At 46.1% G+C, this 15,786-nt stretch overlaps 2 protein-coding genes across 3 annotated transcripts in view; one reads left to right on the forward strand and one right to left on the reverse strand.

Moving 5' to 3' along the window:
• The window catches only part of Sart3 (spliceosome associated factor 3, U4/U6 recycling protein), a 42,226-nt gene extending 30,357 nt beyond the window's left edge, over positions 1-11,869 (reverse strand). Inside the window, exon 1 of one of the 2 annotated variants that reach the window (XM_008848945.2) lies at positions 11,345-11,869. In XM_008848945.2, the coding sequence (XP_008847167.1) occupies positions 11,345-11,659 (315 nt within the window). In that variant the 5' untranslated portion in view covers positions 11,660-11,869. The remainder of the gene's footprint in view (positions 1-11,344) is intronic. The other variant, XM_008848946.2, reaches the window with a different exon arrangement.
• Positions 11,870-13,253: 1,384 nt separating this feature from the next.
• Iscu (iron-sulfur cluster assembly enzyme) overlaps positions 13,254-15,786 on the forward strand; it is a 9,832-nt gene continuing 7,299 nt past the window's right edge. The window contains exons 1-2 of the mRNA XM_008848948.3: positions 13,254-13,421; positions 14,842-14,955. Coding sequence (XP_008847170.1) covers positions 13,308-13,421; positions 14,842-14,955 — 228 coding nt within the window. The 5' untranslated portion in view covers positions 13,254-13,307. The remainder of the gene's footprint in view (positions 13,422-14,841; positions 14,956-15,786) is intronic.

Genomic DNA, 15,786 nt, shown 5'->3' on the forward strand with positions numbered 1-15,786 from the left:
ATTAAATTAACACCAAAATTCTCTTTAATCTACAACATGGTTCCTGGTACTAAAATATATAAATTATTTCTCTCTCTCTCTCTCTCTCTCTCTCTCTCTCTCTCTCTCTCTGCCCCCCACCACCACTGCCCTTCTGGGACTCTACTAAACCTCTATTAAACCACCACCCTTCTAGGGCTCATCTTCCCTCAGCCTCTACGAAACCTCAGGATCAACTTGTTCCACAAACTTCCCTCCCTTGTGGCTCACTGCGTTTTTTCCGCTTTTCTCCCATCCCATTACTTGTATTTTGTCTCCATCTGCTGGCTGGTCATGCCACTCTCTCATTGCAGGGTTTTCCGCTCCTCTCACCTGCCTTGAAATCACACGTGTGTCAGAAAACCCTTTTCTTTCTCTGTATAGAGGACGCTATTTCCAGAGAGGAACATGCACTACTTCCTGTCCAGGATGAAATCTCGCCTTTCCTCTCCCTGATGATCTAATTGAGGGACGCTGCCTTCCGGGACTTGGAAATAACTCGAAAATAATAACTCGAACCTGCACAACAAAAAAGACACTTTCTTTTGGTGCCTGGTTCTCCTTGTTCTTGTTTTGCGTGACTGATGCCAAACCCCTTTTCCTCCTACTCCCTCCATGTCTCTCTCTCTTCATCTGTTGCACTTTCCTGGCCAGACTCATGATCCTGCCTCCACTCCCTATGGAGAGAGGATTTTCTTTGTCTCCCACCTGCTTGGTCTTGACTCTACCTCCTGCCAGATTGCTCAGTTCTTTCTCTAGCTTCTCTTCACTCTGTACTTAATCTGTCACTATGGGAATCACCCACTCAAACTCTCAGGGTCTCACACCTCTTGCTTGGCTTCTTAAATCCTTAAAACAACTAGGACTTTCGGATACAATCAGGCCAAAATGGCTGAAGTTCCTGCGCACCACTGCCTGGCCTCAGTACGAGTTAGATAACTGTTGGGGAACCCTGCTGTTAAGGTCAGCTCCTTTCTCAGCAGGGGCTTCCTGCCTGACTTACCTGAAAAGTGCCTCCAAGCATGGATGCCTGGCCTTATTCAAAACATGACCTTTGGCATAGTTACCTGCAATAAAAACTGCCCAAAATGGCTGAAGTTCCTGCGCACCACTGCCTGGCCTCAGTACGAGTTAGATAACTGTTGGGGAACCCTGCTGTTAAGGTCAGCTCCTTTCTCAGCAGGGGCTTCCTGCCTGACTTACCTGAAAAGTGCCTCCAAGCATGGATGCCTGGCCTTATTCAAAACATGACCTTTGGCATAGTTACCTGCAATAAAAACTGCCCCCAGCTTTTTTCTATATGATAATTAGGCACTGCCCTATAGCCAGATGATAGGATCCCGCTACCACATGTAAATAAAGCATACTATGAACACTTATCAGCTAAAGCTTTGGCGAGGGGAGGGAGGACACCACAGATAATAACTCTGTTTGGCCAGACACTGGAACCTTAAACTTCAATATTTTGAGAGATTTAGAAAATTTCTGCCATCGTAAAGGCAAAAGATCAGAATTACCATACATCCAAGCTTCCTTTGATCTCCGTGCTAATCCCTCCCTCTGGGTCCCATGTTCTTCCCATAAGGTTCTTCTGGCTAAGACAATTTTACATGATCCCAACCTGACAGGGGCCTCCACCGCCCCTCTCCTCCCTACCCCTCCACCTCCGCTTTTGATCCTACCACAGCCAATGAACTGCCTCCAATTAGAACCCATCCCCAACCTCCTCCTGCTCCCCAGCCTGAGGCACAGCCAAGTCCTCCCCATGCTCTCCCCTTGCTATACTCTCCCTGCCTCCCATTCCAGGGCCCAACCCATCTCTCCTCCTTTCTCTAACTCGAACTCCCTCTCCATGCCACGACCTTCCCCCTCTCCAGCGCCGCTCTAAGTCCATCACCCACTCTCCTTCCTAAAACATCTCTAAACCTTTAATGGAGATTTGGTTGTTTGAAACCTGCTTCAAGGCTTACAAGGGCATCTCAAAGTTTATACAATATAATAATATATTTAAGATGATTGTTCATCTCTATATATGTGAGGTAAAATACTAATTGCTTGGTAAATTTGTTTCTAATTTGTTATTAAAAGGGTTTATTAAAGTTTGAATAGGGTTATAGCACAGTTTTCCTGAACTGATTATGCTGGAGTTGTAAACATCAATTCGGTAATATTTAACTATGTACCAATTGCTTCTTTCCACCTAAAGCAAGGTTTTGGTAGACCACTCTCTAAACTTCATAAGGTAAAAGATTTTTAACTGTGTTTGGTAAAAGATTTACCTAGAAACTTATAAAACACAGTGTGTACATGGGTAATATTAACTTATTACATTATCTTATGTATGTAATTTAGATTCCATGTTCTTTTAATAAGATGATGCTACACACTACTTTCTTCTGAGTCAAAAAACTGCCATCTTTGCCGGGGGTGGTGACACATACCTTTAATCCCAGCACTCGGGAGGCAGAGCCAGGCGGATCTCTGTGAGTTCAAGGCCAGCCTGGTCTATGTAGTGAGTTCCAAGACAGGTGGGGCTACAGGGAGACCCTGTCTCAAAAAGACCAAAAAAAAAACACTACCATCTTCAAGACTTCAGCTGTGTCCACTAACAAAAAATCATCACAACTGGACTTGTTGACTTAAGTATCTACTTAAAGGAGGAGGGGTAAACAGGGTCATTGTACCCTCACCTGAGTGTCCAGCTGCTCTTCCCAGCCAACTGTATGTAATTTGACCTTAATCACACGGTGCCCTGGGTTTGGGGAGGACTAAAGTATATTTTCTGAAAAAGGCTAGGAAGAGAAGGCTTGATCCATTCTGGGTTAAGGCTTTACAATGTAAATACTCTCAGGTCACTCATATACCTCAGCACCCCTCAGTCATCTCTGTAAGCTCAGTAACTTCATTCATTCCCCAGAAAAACTTTAATGTAATCAAACATTGGTTTGATACTACAAACAAACAAAAAATTTGTTTGTTAATGTTACTGTGTCTCATGGTTATTAAAAAACGAAAATGGAAAACTGGAGGATGTTGGAAGGATATGAGAATGGAGACTTTTTTAAAGAAGGATTTATGTATGAAAATTATGATGGCTGGATATTTCCAGAATTGACAGAGAAATGAGAGAGCTGGGCAGGTGATGAAGGTCTGTGTAGGGTTGTTACAATAGAACAAGGATAATGTGTAGACAATCTTGAAATTTCTAGGGTTAACTTAGTCAACTAGCCTAAGGGTGTCTAGTCAAGGTTTATTTAAGGATGCTGCCCAAGCTCTATCTACATAGCACATGGTAATTAAAAGTACCAGACTGGTATATCTAACCTTGTTGGATGTTTAATAGCCAGACTCTAAGGCCTATATTAATCTAGTAAGAGGAACCTAAAGGGACAAATTTTGTTCCCTGCCCTCCAAGGTCAAACAAGTTCCAGGGGCTATGGAGCATCTCTAGAAATGTCCTGTGACTTTGGTGAGTCACCTGTCCTCTTGTTCAGGGAGGCCATGGAGACCCCAGAAGATGGACTTAAACTAGTGTCCAGTCTGCAAAGAGGAGGGTCAACACAGAGGAAACATTTACTCCATGCTCCCAAGCGAAGCCCTGGTCAAGCAGGACCTCTTGACTTATCTTCACGTAGATGGAACTGGTAAAACAAAAGCCCAAGGAGCCAGGGGCTCCCCCCAAGCCCATGTGACGCCTGAGGTCTAAATCCTCATACGACCTTAAGAGTAAAAGTAAATTGGTTTATTTGGGCCATCAGTATGGTCTTAAACACACCAAAAGGTATAATCAAAATTTAAAGTCATCAGTATATTTTAACAGTTCAAGGGATTACACAACCCAGACATTAGACGTAAGTTCTTACGTTATTTAGACAATTATCTCTCATTGAAGATTTTTTTCCTAGTAAGACAACGCTACTCAGATGTAAGACTTCAAATCTTGGTCTACAATACTGTAGTGCCCACCTACAGCTAGGGAGGCAACCCACTATTGTACTAGCCTAAAAAATTAAATGATGGCTCAATTTGTTTTCTCTCCCTATCTAAAAGCCTTTGAGAGGTAACTGACACTGATTCTAGCCACTTCAACAGCCATCAAAATGCCTGAAAACAAATCCTAAGTTCATCACAATCAAGTTCAGCCCTGGCAGAAAAGAAAAAAAAAAAAAAAAAAATGAAAAATGAGCTATTACCTTGGTGCTAACTATTGCTCCTTGCCTCTTCAGATAGTTTCAGGACCAAAATCCAAAAACTAACTCTTACTCTCGTACTAATTTTAATCAGTTGTTACTTTCCTTCCCTCCACATGTATATAAGCACCTGTCAACCATCGAGGACCCTGTTGAGATGCATGAAGAGGGAACCCCCACTGTCTGATGGACCCCTAATCCAGCCCCCCCACATCGACCCTGTCCAGCAGGAAGTAGCAAAATGACAACGGCACCCCCTGTCCTATAATACAAAAGGCTGGAATGTTAAGGTTCAGACAGCCCCACCCCCTTACCAACAGGATCCCAAGGACTTCTCATGCTCCTGAGAAAAGGGAACCTAGCTGATAAGCACCCTGGTCTTTGAAGTCAAGAGAAGCAGACTTTTCTCCACTGTTTGGCCAACACAGCAAGCTTCCCCTTTGATCGTGAAAGAGAACAGGTTTTAACAGTCCCGCTCTCCCACTTCCCCCTGCCCAACTTTAAAAAAAGTACACCTTAAAAAAAAAAACAAAACTTCCTGCCTTCTGCAGGAAGCAGAAGCCTCCCCCTTTAAAAGACCCCAGCTCACAACCCAGGGCAGATATGTTTCCTGCCCAGAAGGGAATCTGTCCCATGTGTTCCTTTGCTAATAAACTCTATTCCAATGGAGTTTTATCTGTGTCCTGGTGCTTTCTCCTGATTAATCCTATTCATCATACGGCTACTTTTTACCTGTCAGTTTGTATCAGAAAAGCAATTACCATTATTTTTCACTTACCTAATGAAGGAAGAACAGTGATCTCAACACAAAATAGGCATTTGATTGAAAAAATTAAAAAAAGTTAATCATCAAACCAGGACTAAAAAGTTACCTCCTAACCCTGCTACAAGTATTTACAAAATCTCACAATAAGCATGCCTCTAGTGGAGAAGCGAGAGAAATCATTCTAAAATGACACAGAGACTCCCACAGGACATTTGGGTCAGTCATGTATGTGAGTGAGTCTGAGGCTGTTCCAAAAGAATCAGTGACATGCAGGAGAAAAGGGTGAGAACTACGCACATGCCAAGGTTGCAGAGTCACCAGAGTTAATCCACAAATCACTAGAAATAAGCAAGAAGATCAGGAAGGTGGCACACAACTACACCAACACAAAAAGCAAGCATGAGACACTGAAAGTAGTAAATTCATAGAAACAAAGCTGAAGGGCGGCCGGGCTAGGGAGAGGGGAGCCACTTGACGGAGACTGTGTTGCAGGTCTGTGAGATGGAAAAGCTCTGGAGAGCATTTTGCAGTAATATGAATATGAATATACCTAACTGAGGAACTGAGCGTTTAAAAATCTTTAAGGCAGAAAACTTTAAACTTTGTAAAGTCTAAAATACACTAGCATGTTACAACAAGAACAGTAGAGTGACTAGGAATAGTGAAGGACAGTGTGATCCCATGGAGAAATGCTTTTTGCCCTTATCAAAGTCACTGAAGAACTAGAAAAAGTTGATACATCGTGTTCTTAGATTCAAGAATCAAAAAATATGCCCAAGGATAGAGTCTAAATAGTCCACAAGCATACTACATTCCAATTAAAAAAAACTAACAGACCCCAGCCAGGCATGGTGGCTGAGGAAGGGGGATTGCCATGGGTTCAAGGACAGCCTGTGCTATACAGTGAGACCCTATCTCAACAGAAATGAAAAGCAGGGCCAATGAGATGACTCAAGTGGGTAAAACGCTTGCTGCACAAGCCTGACAACCTAAGTTCAATTCCCAGAACCCAGGGAAAGGTGAAAGGAGAGAACTGACTATACAATGCTGTCCTCTGACCTCCATGTGTGCACACACGGTAAAAAATTAAATTAAAAACAACAGAGCTTGAGATAATAAACCAAAATTTAATGAGAAAAAAAAAAACACCTTGAGAAAAAAAATCAGGTCAGAGTTTGTCTAAGCAGATACCAAGTATTAGCACTAAGACATCAGACTGCAGAGCTGGCACAGGATGGACAAGCTGGGCAATGGAAGAAAAGAGAGCCTAGACGAAGACAGGTGAGGACAGAGTGAACAGGACAGAGGCAGCACTGGCTCTATATGCTGAAATAAATCAGGGCCCTTAACTGTGACTCCAGTTTGAAAAACAAGACTTAGAGACTAATTTTTTTTTAATATTTTATTATTTTTATTTTACGTGTATGAGCGTCTTGTCTGCATGCCTATGAGTGCACCTGTGTCATGCAATGCTACGGAGGTCAGAAGAGGGCTTCGGATTCCCCTGGAACTGGAGTTAAGGACAGTTTGTAGCCACCATGTGGGTGCTGGGAATCGAACCCAGGTCCTCTGCAAGAGCAGTCAGTGCTCTTATCCGCTGAGCCGTTTCTCCAGCCCCTACTTAGAGACTAATTTTTAAACACTAAGGGAACCACTTTGCTTCAAAACACACAGAAAGGGAATGAAATGATGGCTCAGCTATTAAGAGCACTGGTTGCTCTTGCAGAGGACCCAAGTTTGGTTCCCAGAACCCACATGGTGGCTAAGAACTGTCCCCAACTCCAGTTCCAGAAATCCAACACCTTCTTCTAACCTCCATAGGCATTACATGACATGGGTGTACTTACATACATGCAGGCAATACACTCATAAAATAAATATAATAAATATTTTTTAAAAACACATAGATATTGGGGCTAGAGAGATTGCTCAATGGTTAAGAACACTGGTTGTTCTTGCAGAAGACCTGGGCTCGAATCCCAGCGCCCACATGGCAGCTAACAACTGTCTGTAACTCCAGTCCCAGGGGATCCAACAGCCTCTTCTGACCTCCACAGACATTGCACGACACAGGTGCACTTACCTACATGCAGGCAATACACACAGACACATAAAAAATAAAAAAATAAAAAAGTATCCCAGTCATCACCAATCAAGGAAGATATTAATAAAGAATATGATCAATCATTTTTTTAAAACCTGGTGAAGTGGTACATGTCTATAATCCCAGCACTCTAGGGGCTAAGGCAGGAGGATTAATTTCACAGTGAGTTAAAAAGCACTGGCCTTGTTTGGGGACAACTGATTCAATTCCTGCTGGTTCTGTTTCTGCACATGTACCATGAAGAAACTAGAGAAAAATTCTGGCTTTCAAATGGGTTAGCACAACATTGGTATTTCAAAATCACATGTCAAATGTAACACAAAATAACAGCAGTTACAAAGACTTATTTTCCTCACTACAGAACTCCAGATCCTCCAGATGACTTCACCACTATCAACCAACCCCAGTCTGAATGTGCTTTCTGATCATGATCAGAAGTGGGACAGTCCTTGCTGGTTAGTAACAGGAATGTCTTCCCAAGTGTCCTCATGAACACCATGTGTGATGGTTAGTTTTGTCAACTAGACAATCTAGAATCACCAGAGAAGGAAGGCTCAAAGAACGATTGTCTACATGCAGTTTGCCTGTGAGGGACTCTTAATTACACTGAGGTGGGGAGACCTGCTCACTTCAGGTGGAACTTTCCCTAGGCAGGGAGTTCTTAGCTGTCTAAGCCTGGTAAAGCGATGTGAGCACTCTATGCATGCATTCCTTCTCTCTGCTCTTGGCTGTGGACATGACTAGCTGCTTCAAGTTCCTGCCACCTTGACCTCCCTGTTAGGACTGTAATAGGGAATTGTGAGCTAAAATAAACCCCTTTCCCCCTAAGCTGCTTTTGTCAGGGTATTTTATCATAACAGGAAGAAACAAAACTAAAACCCACGTACAGGACAGAGAAAATGGGCATAACCATCACTGAAGTAGAGAAACTGCCCCTTAAGGTGGCTTTTGGTCTCAGCTTCCAACTTTTTAAGGCCAAAACAAGGAAGATACCTGATGGAAAACAGGGAAGTGCTCTGGATTATGTGTAGCAAATATACAACCCGCACTTCAATAGAGACATCTCAGGACCTTCTTAGGAGGTGGTTCGGTTGATCAAGCGCTTGTCTAACAAGCATGAGGACCCAAGCTCGATCCACAGCACCCACATAAAAAAGCCAGGGCTATGACATGTGCTTGAAACCCCAGCACTGGGGAGGGGCAGGCAAGTGGATATCTGTGGCTCATCAACCTTCACACACATGACATGCATACACATGTACACATTATGAACATATAAAAAATAAAAGAGGCATTTCCACATAGCCCAACCAATGCTGGCCAATGAGTACATATGCTGGTCTACTCTAGGCTCAGATCATCAACAATTTGAAAATGCTTTAAAAAAAGAAGACAAAACAATCTGCTCACTGGTGGAGTGAAAGGGTGCACACTCCATGCACACAGAACAGGGGTGAGAAACAAGCAAGGCCTGGAGGACAGGACATCACTGACCAATGTGAATGGCAGGATGGGAAAGGTCAGCACTCAGCAGACACTATAGCCAACTGGGTCATGTTTCTGTGTATGTCACTAAAGCCCGTAACTGTCCCATGAGCAAGACACTTCCAACATTCTCTACCAACTGCCATATACTAGGCTGAGCTTAGGAATTTGTACAGGATCTTTTCTACTCCTGCACAAAAGTCACAAATTCACAGTTACACAGCCATAGTCTGTCACCTCCACTGAGGTAGGTGCCTAAGGCCCAAGAAATGCCCACTTGGCTTAACAACATGGACACACACACACTGGGAAGTTGTTGCTTTTGTTATGCAAACTGAACCCACTTAGCCACTTTTTATAAACAGTTCGAAGCTGAGAATTGGACTTTGCAATGTGGCAGGGCCAAGCTGTTTACAGTTACCTGTAAAGTGCTTGTTTCGCTCCCCTGAAGGGCAGTTGCAGCAGGAAGGACAGGCTATGGAATGAGGGTCAAGTGAGGGATTGGGAAAAAAATGGAAAAGCCTATTTCTAGATCCAAGGACAAACAGGGTAAGGCTGGAGGCTCTTCAGGTCCCATCAGTCGCCAGTTGCCATCCTGTGTGGTCACCTTCTGAGCCCCAGTCTACCCTCAACTGGTAAAAGGCAAACAACTGTAGGGCACCCACAGACCTCTCCTCTCTGCTCTAGCCCATCTGTCCTCCAGTCAGCAAGTACACTCATCAGGGACTTAACATCTCTTTTTCATGGGAAGGCTGGGCTTGCAGTCTGAAGAAATTACCCAAATGAAAGCAAGAACTCCATGTATCATACCAACCTTGCTGAATGACTAAGACTAAATAACAGCTGGGCATAGTAGTTCATGCCTATAATCCCAGTACTTGAGAGACTGAGGCAGGACTGCCATGAATTCAAGACCAGTACAGGATACATAGTGAATTCCAGGCCAGGCTTGGCTACACAGTACAATCTTGTCTCAAAAGAAAGATAAAGGCTGCATGAATCTCAGCACACTTATTAATAAAGTAAAAATGGTCACTACCTGCCTGCTCCAATTGGTACCTTTGATAATCAGTGGATCAGCTATATTAATGGATACTTTCATTATTTTGTAACTTAAAAAAGCACAGGTACCAGAGGGGAATTAGACACTGACACCCAGGCAAGGTCAAGTGAGTGTCTTGGGTTTGTCACTTTGCACCACTGAGGGACTGAACATTCAATCTTAGTATGCGGTCCACAGATAAGCTGTTAAGAGCTCAAATCCCATTTGTGTGACTTCAGGCAAATTGTTGATCATCTGTTCTAAGCCTTGTTTCCTGATCTGTACATGAAAATGCTCTTTTGGGGCACACACCTCCAAACCCACTCCGCACTCTCCTCCCATCTTGTGAACCCTTTAAGTAGACATTTTGGTCTTCCTGGCTCTCTGGTGTCTAGCTGGGTTTGCCCAGGAAGAGGAACTAGCCAAAGTATGGAGGAGGAAAGCAAATCAGGGTGTTTGTTTCCTCTCCAACTCCTGACCAGAGGTCTCAGCAGCTCTCAGGCACCACCTCCATGAACTGTCCAGGCGGCACTAGTTCAAACCTTGAAGGCAGACACCAGGTCTTGCTGCTACTAGCTGTGGGCACTAAACCTGCACTCCTGGTTTCTTGTACAATGCCTCTTTATTGGTCTGTTCCCAAATTCTTATAATTTGAATTTGTTACCTATCTCCTGCTAGCACACTGGATTATACAGGAGTTATCACCACTAACAGACCAGAGATATTGTTACTACCTCGTCCTAGGCACTGGATTATAATTACTGTCACAATTACATCATGCAAGAATCAGGTGACATAATTATGACAATTCTGTTTTGCAGGAATTGTTGCTCCTTATCTACGGTGGAAGCTGCAGTTCAGAAAACAAATATGCCCAAGATCACAATGGAAGTAGAACTATTACAGAATTAGTCTTCTGACAGTGAAACCTTGACCTATGCACTTTTATTATCGTCTAGGTAAGTTTTCTTTCACCTGGAAGACAATTAAACCGTGTGATTAAGAATGTAAGTCCTGGGGCTGGCAAGATGGCTTAGTGGTTAAGATCTTGCAGAGGACCCGAGTTCGAATCCCAGCACACACATGGTGGCCACGAACCGTCCTTAACTCCAGTTCCAGGAAAATCTGAAGCCCTCTTCTGACCTCCACGTGCATTGCACGTCACAGGTGCACTCACATACATGCAGGCAATACACTCATACAGAAAAAATAAAAATAATTTTTTAAAAAAAATGTTATAAATCCTGTGCTGACGTGATGGCTCAGCAGGTAAAGGCACTTGCCGCCAAACCTGGTGACCTGAGTTCAATCCCTCGGATCCATAATTTGGAAAGGACCTACTCCTCCAAGTTGTCCTCTGAGCTCCACACGCGCGCAGCGGCACGCGTGCATGTGCACACACATACATACATACACACACGCAAATTTTTTAAAAAAGAGCTGAGGCCCTGGTGTCCACTTAAAGTACAAGAAACACGTTCAGGAAGTGTTACTTTGTTCAAGAGCCTCCTCCACGAGCCTCAGTTTCCCACAGTGAAACTGGGCTCACACTGCTTCCTTCGCAGGGCGTGCAAGAGTTCAACTGAATAACACTAGCAAAGCACGACCACGCACCAAGTCCGCAAATGCTGGGAGACACGATGGCTGACCGCTGGTTGGCGGCCTCTGAGGACCAAGGGGGCGGGCCAGACCTGAGAACCGAGGGAAGGAGCCGCTGCCCACCCCAGCCCGCGGCCCACCTGCTCCTCCAGCCGCTCGATCTCCAGCTGGTTCTTCTCCTCCTCTTCGTCGTATTCCCACTCGTACTCCCCCGCGGAGCTCTCGGCGGAGGAGGCCATGGCGTACTCCTCATCGCCATCGCTCTCGCTCACGCCTTCTTCCTGCGGATCCCACCCCGGCCCCGTGGCCTTGGACGCCGCGGCCTCCACGGGCCGCGACAGCACTTTCCTCCCCGCCGGGGCCGCCTGCGCCTCATCCTCATCTCCTTCAGCCTTGGGCCCGGCCTTGGGCTCCACCTCCGCCTCCGAAGTTGAGGCTGCAGCCGCCGTCGCCATCTTGCGCGGCCTGCGACTCTCAGGTCTTCCCTCGCGCGCCGAAGACCCGCGGAAATCGAGCTGTCCGCGGCGTTCGCCTGATCAAAACCTCGCTTTCTTTCCACCGGAAGCGACACTGAGAGCCTCAGATAACAGAAAAATCTCAAAACGCCCACGATTCATATTATCTTCATACAGCGCCAAACGCCACTGTCAGAGAAAAGGCTTATTAACCCAGCGTGTGTTCCGTTACAGCCTTGGACAGAAGTTGGGTCTTTGGACAGGAAGTGGCAGTCATAACGGAAGTGGTGGAGTGAGCGTGATGGCTGTAGTGGGGCTAGACGCCATCTTAAGAAGGTCAAAGTCATTTGCGATCTTAACCTAGCCCGCCCTAGTATAAGGTTCAGTTTCCCAGCAACCATACCTCAAATGCTGAGAAAAGTCCAAGTCCTCAGGAAAAGATCGGTGGAATAAACCATTCATGAGGAAAAAGAATATTTCCCAAAAATATGAAATACCTAGTACTAGTAGGTGCTAAACACACATGCGAATTTTCCGGTTTTATAGCATCATATTCTGAAAGCCTGCATTAGTAATAAATTACAATAATAAGCATTGCCTAGGGTTTTTGAGCAATTTTTGTTCATTTTTATTTTATGCGTATGAATGCATTGCCTGCATGTATGTACATCCACCTGTCATGCAATGCCTGCGGAGGCCAGAAGAGGGCATTGAGCCCCTGGAACTGGAATTACAGCCGGTGGTGAGTTACGATGTGGGTGCTAGGAACCAAACCTGGGTCCTAAGGAAAACCAACTCTCTAGCTCCATGTTCACATAATTGCTCTTCCAGAGGATCCGAGTTCAATGTCCAGCAATCATGTCCAGCAGCTCATAGCCATCTGTAACTACAGCTCCTGGGGAAGCCTACGCTGCTGACCTCTGCATGTACTTACACTCCCGTCGGCAGACACATAATGAAAATTAGTCTTTTTAAAGTGAGTATTCTTTATACAGAAGTAGTTATAAACATAGCACATTTCTTAATATCAGGGCCTGGTGTTCGCTTCCTTCTTGAACTCATTTTTGAGGTGGAAACGCCCTGGTGATTTTCCTCTGTTTGCTGCCTCTCTTTCATTAGCAAGGTTAACCAGGCGGGAATTATGTGCACGTTGCTTTCCACAGGACGAGCCTTGACACCTAGTGAACACTCAATGCATATGCCCCTCGGGATAAAAGGCCAGTCCCTGAACCAAGGCTTAGCCAGCCGGCGTCACTAACCCAGGGTCACACACCCAGAACCAGGAGTCTAACCCAATATTTATCCCAAGTCGAATCTCAAACTTGCCCTGAGCTGAGCGACCCGTGGACAAGTTACTCTGGAGACGGGGGGCGGGGGGGGGGTCCTTGGGGTCCAGCGGTGGGCTCTGAGAGCATGGTGCCACACTCCAAGGCCAGGAAAGCTCTCCATCCTTGCGCAGCAGGCGGGTTAAACCTTCCCGCGGCTCGGCGCCGGTCCCTGCCCGCCCAGGGAGCGAGCCGGAAAAGGAGCCAAACAGCAGACACGTGCGTGGAACTGAAGAGCGCAGGCGCGAAGTCTCGGTGACGTCAGAGCGGCTGCGCCCCTCGAACGGCTTCGCCTGGGGTCGGCGCAGGCGCAAGCGGGAGAGATGGCGGCGGCTGGAGCTGGCCGTCTGCGGCGGGCGGCGTCCGCGCTGCTGCTCCGGAGCCCGCGCCTACCCGCCCGGGAGCTCTCAGCTCCAGCCCGGCTCTACCACAAGAAGGTATGGGCGGCCGAGGGTGCGGGGATCCGGGAGACCGAGACCGGCGCTAGCCGGGCCGGGACTGGGAGAGGCGGCCGGCTCCGAAGTCTGCGCCCGGCTTGCTTCACCCGCTGCTACCTGCAGCGGTTACGGACCGCAGCCACCGACCGCCCGCCGCCACCTCGACCCCGCCGCCGCCAGCCACACTTCGACTGTCCAGACTTTGACAGCTCAGGAGGGAGGGTCCTGTTAGGTCTTGCTGTGGGTCCTAGGACCCAGCGCACATGCATACACACACATACATGCGCACACAGAGAGGGAGAGAGAGGAGAGAGAGAGAGAGAGAGGGAGGGAGGGAGGGAGGACACCGTCCTGCAACACCTAGACACTGCCCTGGCAAACTGACCTTGAAGAAGTCACCGGTGCTCGCCGCACCCGTTTCCCCATCTGTGAAAGGGACCCTAGGGTACTCGGGGGGCGTGGCGGGGGTATTAAGCCTGGGACCTGCCCTAGGCCCAAGAAAGAGAAACCACTTAGGGCGGTGTTATTATAGAAGATCACAGCCTAGAGACGAACCAAGCACCTAACCAACATAACGCTTTGGCTCTCTTTTTTGTTTTTGCTGGGGGCAGAAGGGATAGATGAGTAGTTTACTGCCCCTTTACTTACTTCTAGAGGTGTAAACTCCCCCTTGACACGGGAAAAACAAAAGAATACTACAGAACAAGACATCAAAAGTCCGGATTAGATATTACTTTGTGGATCCTTAGGACTTAGAATCAAAATTCACAGAGGATGAGGGTGAGCATTGATAACTGGCAAACAAACATTGGGGTCAATTACATCTTGATGTGTACTAACGTTAATGGCTTTTTATTCTGTTCTGGCTTGGGCGCATTTGCCTTCATTCCTCCCCCACTGAGGACAGTGTTTTGTTTACTTAGGGAGTTGAAGGAACTTGGGCTGGCGGGCTTTCGGCACCAGGGGGCGCTGCTGCACCTGGGTGGTTCCAGGGCCCTGCATTTATGTTTATGGGTATCCGATTCATCATAGTTCTTGTAACAGTCACCTTGAACCTTCTGAGGAAATCTTCCATTCCAGGGCCATACCTAGTTTTGGAATTTTTGAATAAGCCTTCTCCTTTACAGTATTTTATTTAGTAAAAGCTCACGTGGTGTTTGATCCCAAAACTGCTGATGTTGGTAAGTCAAGTGATCAGTTGTGGTTGAAAACAGTATAAATCTAAGTGGTGACTGAGTTTTTGCCAGTATCTCAGACAGTATCTCCATTCTGAAGGTAGCTGGAAAGACACAAAGTGTTTGGGCCACAAATGGTTTTCTACATGAGTGAGGCCCTTCTGCCTATTCGAGGTTTGGGTTGCCAGCTTTGAGAGACCCACACTAGTAAAGCCCTCCTGATTTCTCTTAACCTGTCATTTCAGGTTGTGGACCATTATGAGAATCCTAGAAACGTGGGGTCCCTTGACAAGACAGCTAAAAATGTTGGAACTGGATTGGTGGGTGCTCCAGCGTGTGGTGATGTCATGAAATTACAGGTACTAGCTAGTTTGGTTCTAACGGAAAGAACAGTAACCTTTGCTTTCACAGAGCTTCATCAAGGGCGAGGCATTTACACATAAAATGTTCCATGTTGTCTCCATCTTTTTTCCTATGAGATGGGATGAGTCACTGTTGTAGTTGATGAGGACAAGGATTCAGGTCTAGTTCTCCTGCCAACTTGTTCTGAAATAGGAAATGTGTTTCACTGTCCTAATCACTGCATCAGCTTAAAAACCACCTTCAAGGGGACTGGAGAAATGGCTCAGCGATTAAGAACACTAGTTGTTCTTACAGAAGACCCAAGTTCGAATCCCAACACCCACATGGCAGCTAACAACTGTCCAGTGCCAGGGGATCCGACAGCCTCTTCTGACCTCTGCGGGCATTGCACAACACAGGTGCACTTACCTACATGCAGGCAATACACACATTCACATAAAATAAAAATAATAAATAAACTTAAAAAAAATAAAAAAAAAACACCTTTAGGGACTAGAGAGATGGCTCAGTGGTTAAGAGCACTGGCTGCTCTTGCAGAGGACCCGAGTTCAATTCCCAGCACCCACATGGCAGCTAACAACCATGGATAACTCCAGTTCCAGGGAATCCAACACCCTCTTATGACCTCCACAGGCATAGCACAATATGTGTGCACCAACATGCAGGCAATACACTCATAGGCATAAAATAAAAATAATAAAGTCAGGTGTGGTGGTGCATGCCTTTGATCCCAGCACTCAGGTGGATCTCTGCGAGTTCAAGGCCAGCCTGATCTACATAGTTCCAGGCCAACTGGGGCTACAGGGAGACCCTGTCTCAAAAAACAA

Source organism: Nannospalax galili, unplaced genomic scaffold, assembly GCF_000622305.1.
Source record: "Nannospalax galili isolate Female #2095 unplaced genomic scaffold, S.galili_v1.0 scaffold103, whole genome shotgun sequence".
Lineage (NCBI taxonomy): Eukaryota > Metazoa > Chordata > Mammalia > Rodentia > Spalacidae > Nannospalax > Nannospalax galili.